This window comes from Chlorocebus sabaeus, chromosome 28 (genome assembly GCF_047675955.1).
Source record: "Chlorocebus sabaeus isolate Y175 chromosome 28, mChlSab1.0.hap1, whole genome shotgun sequence".
NCBI lineage: Eukaryota > Metazoa > Chordata > Mammalia > Primates > Cercopithecidae > Chlorocebus > Chlorocebus sabaeus.
The window spans coordinates 8,510,925-8,518,612 of NC_132931.1; the positions used below are offsets into that span (position 1 = coordinate 8,510,925).

The 7,688-nt window shown below is 56.2% G+C and overlaps 1 protein-coding gene across 1 annotated transcript; it reads right to left on the minus strand.

Annotated features, from left to right (window-relative positions):
* Positions 1–1,434: 1,434 nt before the first annotated feature.
* On the minus strand, positions 1,435–6,714 carry LOC140710589 (uncharacterized). The gene is made up of 2 exons (XM_073012615.1): positions 4,574–6,714; positions 1,435–1,483 (listed from the first exon to the last, which is right to left on the minus strand). Exons 1-2 carry the CDS (start codon positions 6,712–6,714, stop codon positions 1,435–1,437), a joined length of 2,190 nt encoding a protein of 729 aa, XP_072868716.1.
* Between the last annotated feature and the right edge of the window lie 974 nt (positions 6,715–7,688).

The following is a 7,688-nucleotide window of genomic DNA, read 5'->3' on the forward strand; positions in this document are numbered from 1 at the left end:
GTAGCCCAGGCTGGAGTGTGGTGGCGCCATCTTGGCTCACTGCAGCCTCCACCTCCTGGGTTGAAGCGATCTCCTGCCTCAGCCTCCCGAGTAGCTGGGATTACAGGAAGGCACCACCTTGCCCAGCTAATTTTTGTATTTTTAGTAGAGACGGGGTTTCACCATGTTGGCCAGGCTGGTCTTGAACTCCTGACCACGTGAGCAGCCTGCATCAACCTCCCAAAGTGCTGGGATTACAGGCATGAACCACTGCGCCTGGCCTAGGAGGTTTTATATTGGTGAAGACAGGCTAGACCCAAATTGGTGCCCCCAGTGTAACAGTCAATGTGTCACACCAGTGTCATATGGGTGCCGCATGTGTGCACAGCAGCCTACGTGGGGCAGCCTCAAGGGGGTGGTCAACTCCCCCAGGCTGTGAGGAGGTAGGGAGGCAATGTGGAGGCTTCATAAAGACCAGGATGTTTTAGCCAAATCTTGAGAGAAGGCTATTCCAGGCCTGGGCTGCAGGAGCACTGCTGAACAGCCAAGACTTTCCAGGAGTCACCTTACCTGGAAGGCAGGTGAGGTGCACGCGGAGAGGGACCCAGAGAGCGCCAATGCCTTAGGGGCCAGGGCTCCGGGAACCTTGACTACACGGCTAAGGAGCTGGAAGTTTCTCTACAGTACACAGGAAGCTGGGGAAGGGCGTCAGGCTCAGGGGACACGGTCATATGGTAGGACTTGCCACTTTCGCAAGCTCACCCTGACTGCCGAGGGGTTTGGACAGACAGGGCGAGCCTGGGGGCAGGGGAGTCTGGCAGAGGCTGGTGCAATGATCCCAGTAAGGGATGGAGAGGTCTGTGCTTAAACACTGCCACGTGGCTGCAGAGCGAGAGCGAGAGCAAGCGAGCGAGCGAGAGAGAGAGAACAAGAGAGAGAGAGAACGAGAGAGAGCGAGAGCAAAACGGAGAGCGCAGGCTGTCCGGAAAACTGAACGAAATTTCATGATGGAGTGGAACTGAAAGTTGAGGGGGTGGTTATAGAGGGCTGCCTGGACTCTGGGGAGACCGTCGGTTTCACCTGCTGAGATGAGACACCCAGAGGTTCGGGGGAGGCTTGCAGACGACGAGTGACTGAGGACACCCAGTGGGAGATATTCGGATATGTGGACCTCCACTTGCCTCCTCTCACCTGGAAAATCTCCCCTAAAACACCCACTTACTGCCAGCCCTCAGTTCCCCTCTCCTACCTTAGATCTCATCTGCTTCTCCTCACCTCTTGGTGGGCAGTGGGCAGCAGGGGAGCCGAGCCCAGATGCCAGGCCTGAGCCCAACCCCAGCCCCAGAGGCAGCCCCAGAGGCCTCACTCTCCCTGCTCAATGAGGCTCTGTGTCTAGACGCCAGCTGCCTGCTCAGCCCTGTGGCTGGCTGTGGCTGGCCTGGGCCCAGGGCTCACTTATGGACGGTGCTCCAGGTACGCAGGCCCACTGGCGTGGGAGTTGTGCCTGGACCATGGGGAGAGAGGGCGGTGGTCTGGGGAACCAGGCGTTCTGGCCACCCGCGGTGCAGCAGGCACCAGGCCCTGGCAGAAGCAGGCTGGGCTAGGGGTGGCAGGCAGCCCTCGCCCGCAGGCGGTTGGCTGGCTGAGCAGCTGCTCGTCTTGTTTTCCACCTCCTCCCCAGATCACCATCCAGCCTTCCCCCATGGGTCCTGGGCGGAGTGGATGGGAACAGGGGGCTTCCATGTACGTTTCAGGGGCGTCGAATGAACCTTGAATCCTCTCAGCTCTGCTTTCACTGTGCACCTTGGGCAGTTGCCAAACCTGAGCCTCAGTTTCTCCACTATGACATAAAGTGTCTGAGGCAGCTCTAGATGAAGGTGAGGCAGGCATGACTGTGGCACAGGAGTGTGGCTCTCCTGGCAGAACTGCTGCCAAGAATCCTGATGTTAGATGGAGTCTCGCTCTCTGTCGCCCAGACTGGAGTGTAGTGGCACGACCTCGGCTCACTGCAACCTCTGCCTTGAGGTTCAAGTGATTCTCCTGTCTCAGCCTCCCAAGTAGCTGGGATTACAGGTGCGCGCCACCACACCTGGCTAATTTTTGTGTTTTTAGTAGAGACAGGGTTTCACCATGTTGGCCAGGCTGGTCTCAAACTCCTGACCTCAAGTGATCCACCTGCCTCGACCTCCCAAAGGGCTGGGATTACAGGCATGAGCCACCATGCCCAGCCTTGATTGTCATGTCTAAAGGCTTCATCTGGCAAAAGACTCCTGGACCCCTGGACCCAAAACAACAAGGACAGGAAGGGAAGAAAGCCCGGGACTCAGGCTTGTCCTGGAGTACCAATCTCCACGGACATTGGACCATTTTGCGGATGATGCAAAAGACAGCATCAGCTCAGGGTGGCAGGAAGGAGAAAAGCCTAGGTGTCAGCTCTGGCTCTGTCCTTGCCCTGCTCTTCTCTGGCTTTGACTCTCCTTTGAATGATGTGGATGTGCGGGTGGGCTCCGAGGACCCTCCTAGTGCTTGGCTTTAAGGATCCAAGATCCTTCTTCTACTTTTTAGACAGTCTTGCTCTGTCGCCCCGACTGGAGTGCAGTGGTGCAATCATAGCTCACTGCAGTCTCGAACTCCTGGGCTCAAGCCATCTTCCCACCTCAGCCTCCTGAGTAGTGGGAACTACAGGCGTGTGCCACTATACCCAGGTAATTTTTTTTTTTTTTTTTGAGAGACAGGGTTTCACCATGTTGCCCAGGCTGGTCTCGACTCCTAGTGCTCAAGCGATCCACCTGCCTTGACCTCCCAAAGTGCTGAGATTACAGGTGTGAGCTGTCACACACAGTCTCCAAGATCCTCCTTATTTACTGGCCAGGCGTTCATGCTCTTAGAGCCCCCACCCCACACGGTGCTTTCTCAGGTCTCCAACATTTCCCTGATCAGATAGCCTGTCCTGCGACCCCCTTCTTCCTCTTCTCTGGTTTTCCAAGGCCTCCTGGTTCCCTGACACCCACCTCAGCCCAGCCCTTCCCAGCATTCTTGCCTTTGAACTCCCCAACGACATTCTGCCAAGTCCTGCTTCCAGGCCTGGAGTTGCTCACTCCCTCCCAGTCCCGTTCTGCTGCCGTAAGCCTAACGTCCCCCTTACCTGGCCCGGCTATGGGCTCCAGGGCAGGGGCTGGGCCTCAGCGTCCCTGTGTGCCCCCTTGAAGTCGGACACACAGTCCCAAAGCAGCAGGAGGTTAGAAAAGGAACTAGGAGGCCCACGGCCAGGCCCCGAATCCCTGCGCTGTCATTTCAGACTGGATGACCTCAGGCAATTCTCCCCCTGACTCCACGCCACCCCTGCCAGTTCTGTGCGTCCCTCTGAAAAGTGGGGCTACACCACCCCTGTCTGCCTGCTGACAAGTGAGAACTGAAACCAAATACTGGGCCTGGCATGGTGGCTCGCACCTGTAATCCCAGCACTTTGGGAGGCTAAGGCAGGAGGATCACTTGAGGTCAGGAGTTCAAGGCCAGCCTGGCCAACCTGGTGAAACCCCGTCTCTACCAAAAATACAAAAATTACCTGGGTGTGGTGGTGGGCGCCTGTAATCCCAGCTACTCGGGAGGCTGAGGCAGGAGAATCACTTGAACCAGGAGGCAGAAGTTGCGGTGAGCCGAGATTATGCCACTGCACTGCAGCCTAGGTGACAGAGTGAGACCCTGCCTCCGAAAAAAAAAAAAAAAAAAAAAGAGAGAGAGAAATGAAAAGAAAGCAAGTGCTATACGTGAATGAGCTCAGGTAATCTGCATAGACTCCACCCCTTAACTTAAGCCCAGCAGGCTGACACTGCAGTGAGCTATGATTGCAACACGGCACTCCAGCCTGGGTGACAGAGCAAGACTCTAAAAATAATAATAATAACCTACCGTTTAAGATGCCCTTATGTGGTAGTTTATGTTGTGGAGTGTATTGTTTATCCTCTGTTGGCAGATGAGGAAGCTGGCGCTTGGCAGAAACAGTAAGTGATTTCCTTAGGGTCTCAGGGCTGCTGAGAGGTGGGGGCTGGAAATGCCCCCAGGTGGTCTGAAACGGAAACCTTGCTGGGAAGTCCTCTTTCACAGGACAGGAGCCTGTGGACATGCCTTGCACCCTGTTGCACCCTCTGCGGACGTGAGGAAGTGCTGATCTTTTCATCTTAGAGATGAGAAGGAGGCCTGGAGAGGAGGCAGTGACTTTTGGAGGCCACCCTGAGTCTACAGCACAGTTGAAGCACTGACTTCTGCTTTCAGCTCTTCCCTCCTCCCGGAATTTCCTGATTTCTTTGAGATCTGAAGTAAGGGGGACAAGGCTCCTGGGCCCCCATGAGCCAGGTGGCCCTGATGGTGAGCCACCCACGGATCTGTAGGCATTGGCAGCAGGTGCCAAATCAGTCAGTACAGACCTCCACCATCTGCTATCGTTGCCATGCAAGAAAAGAGTCCCAGCTCACAGGCAGACATGAGCCACAAGGCAGGCAGGACCTGCAGCCTGGCCACACCCATCATCCAGGGTCACCTCTCTGTCCAGACCCATGCCTGGTTATTAGGCATTTAGTGATGGCAGGAGACCCACCTGGAGGCTGGGTGGGTGAGGGTGGCAGTGATGATGATGGAGTTGGTGAAGATAGTGGAAATGAGGATGAAGGTAAGGACAGGTGTGAAGGTGAAGGTGGAAGTAAGGATGGAAGTGAAGGTGGAGGTGAGGATAGAGATGAGGATGAAGGTGAGGATAAAGGTGAGGGTGGAGGTGAGAATGAAGGTGAGGATGGAGGGCAGGAGAAAGGGGAAGGCAGAAGTGAAGATGGAGAGAAGAATGGAAGGGAGGACAGAGATGAGGATGGAGGTGAAAGAGTGACAGTGAGTGAGAATAGAGTGAGAATGGAGGGGAAAATGGAGGTGAGGAAAGGAGAATGGAGGGGAGGAAGGAGGTGAAGATGAAGCTGAGGATGGTGGTAAAGGTGGAGGTGAGGATGGAGGTGTGGATGGAAGTGAAGTAGAGGTGAGCATGGAGGTGAGTGTGGAGATGAAAGTGGAACTGAAGGTGGAGGTGAGGATAGAGGTGTAGGTGAAGGTGGTCTTAAAGATGGAAGTGAAGGTGGAGGTGAGGATGGAGGTGAGGGTGGAGGTGAGGATGGAGGTGAAGGTGGATGTGAAGGTGGAGGTGAGGATAGAAGTGAAGGTGGAGGTGAGGATGGAGGTAAGGGTGGATGTAAAGGTGGAGGTGAGGGTTGAGGTGAGGGTGGACGTGAGGGTGGAGGTGAGGATGGAGGTGAGGGTGGAGGTGAGGATGGAGGTGAGGGTGGAGGTGAGGGAGGAAATGAAGGTGGAGGTGATGATAGAGGTGAGGATGAAGGTGAAAAGGTAAAGATGGAGGCAAGGATGAAGGTGAAGATGAAGGTGAGGGCAGATGTGAGGATAGAGGTGAGGATGGAGGTGAGGATGGATGTGAAGGTGGAGGTGAGGAGACAGGTGTAGGTGGAGGTGAAGGTGTTCTTGAGGATGGAAGTGAAGGTGCAGGTGAGGATGGAGGTGATAATGGATAGGAAGGTGGAGGTGAGGGTGCAGGTAAGGATGGAGGTGAGGATGGAAGTGAAGGTGGAGGTGAGGATGGAGGTGAGGGTGGAGGTGAAGTTGGAGGTGAGGATGGAGGTGAAGGTGGAGGTGAGGGTGGAGGCGAGGGTGGAGGTGAAGATGGAGGTGAGGGTGGAGGTGAGGATGGAGGTGAAGATGGAGGTGAGAGTGGAGGTGAGGATGGAGGTGAGGGTGGAGGTGCAGATGGAGGTGAGGATGGAGGTGAGGGTGGAGGTGAGGATGGAGGTGAGGGTGGAGGTGCAGATGGAGGTGAGGGTAGAGGTGAGGACGGAGGTGAGGATTGAGGACAGAGGGGATGATGGAGGTGAGGATGGAGGTGAGGGTGGAGGTGAGGATGGAGGTGAAGGTGGAGGTGAGGGTGGAGGCGAAGGTGGATGTGAGGATGGAGGTGAGGGTGGAGGTGAGGATGGAGGTGAGGGTGGAGGTGAGGGTGGAGGTCAGGATGGAGGTGAGGGTAGAGGTGAAGGTGGAGGTGAGGATGGAGGTGAGGGTGGAGGTGAAGGTGAGGACAGAGGAGAGGACGGATGTGAGGGTGGAGGTGAGGAGGGAGGTGAAGGTGGAGGTGAGGATGGAGGTGAGAGTGGAGGTGAAGGTGGAGGTGAAGGTGGAGATGAAGATGGAGGTGAGGGTGGAGGTGAGGGTGGAGGTGAGAGTGGAGGTGAAGGTGGTGAGGACAGAGGGGATGATGGAGGTGAGGGTGGAGGTGAAGGTGGAGATGAGGATGGAGGTGAGGGTGGAGGTGAGGGTAGACGTGAAGGTGGAGGTGAGGATGGAGGTGAGGGTGAAGGTGAGAGTGGAGGTGAAGGTGGAGGTGAGAGTGGAGGTGAAGGTGGAGGTGAGGATAGAGCTGAAAGTGGAGGTGAGGATAGAGCTGAAATTCGAGGTGAGGATGGAGGTGAAAATGAAGTTGGGGATAGAAGTGGAGGTAAGAACGGAGGTGAGGATGGAGGTGAGCACAGAGGTGAGAATGGAGGTGACGGTGGAAGAAATGATAAAGATGGTGAAGACACTGACTGTGGCAATAGTGGGATGGAGATGCCATTGTGGGTCATGAGAAGAGCTCTTGACCGAGGTCCCTCTATGAACCTCGAAGCTCACCCGCCACAGGGTGGATCCCTTCATTTCAGTCCCAGCAGGCTCCCCCAACCAGTTAGGATCCCTGAAGAGCACCTGGCTCTCCACAAGACAATAGGCAGCAAGGGGACCCAGTGGCCCCCAAGTCTTAGCTAATGTGAGTAAAGCACCAGGCAGGAGATGGGATAGGAGTTTCCAAGCCAGTGCTTGGTGACAGGCCCTCCCATTCAGAAATGAAGCAAGGCCCTGGCCACAGCCGGGAAGGATTGCAAGGGCGTTCCTGAGCAGACACAAGGGAGCCCTGAGCTGCTGGGGGTGATGAGGAAGGGAGGCAGGGCTGGGCAGAGGGTCTGCAAAGAATTAGACTGGAAAGGTGGAAGAGGGACATTGGGCCTAGTGGTTTGGCCTGGAGAGAGCTGTCAGGAGAGGGGACGATGAGGTTGGTGGCGACACCTGAGGCAAGGATGTTTGGGGGTCTTGTTGGCAGCACGGTAGCAGAAGGCTCTCAGGCAGCCGCTGAGAATCCCGCCACCTCTGGCTCGCAAACACCTCCCCAATTGTCAACATGAACACAGACCTGTCAGGCCCTCCATGATCAATGCTTGGACTTTTCCATTATCCATGGGCAGCCTGCCACTCACGGTTCCCCGGGCGTGCCGACTTCTGGCCACCGCCAGGACCCCAGCAAGGGGCTGGCCTGGAGAAGCCTGGCTGGGAGCATGGGCCGGCCTTCCCGACTTGCTGCCCAGGCTGTGGGCCTTGCCAGGTGTCAGACTCAATTTCCTGACCCTTCCTGCTCAGAGAACCAAACATGTCATCTCTCCACCCAAGCTGGGTCCACCCAGGTCACTGGCTTGGCAGGAGGAAGACTCCTGGGGGTCCAGACCAACGGACCAGGCAGGCAGGGGAGGGGCAGAAGACTGAAAAGTCATGGGTCCAATCTGTCACCCATGGGACAAATTGCCAAAGGGAAGGCAATGCCAGGGGATGGGGTGGCCAGGGAGGCCGCGGGAGGTATTGGA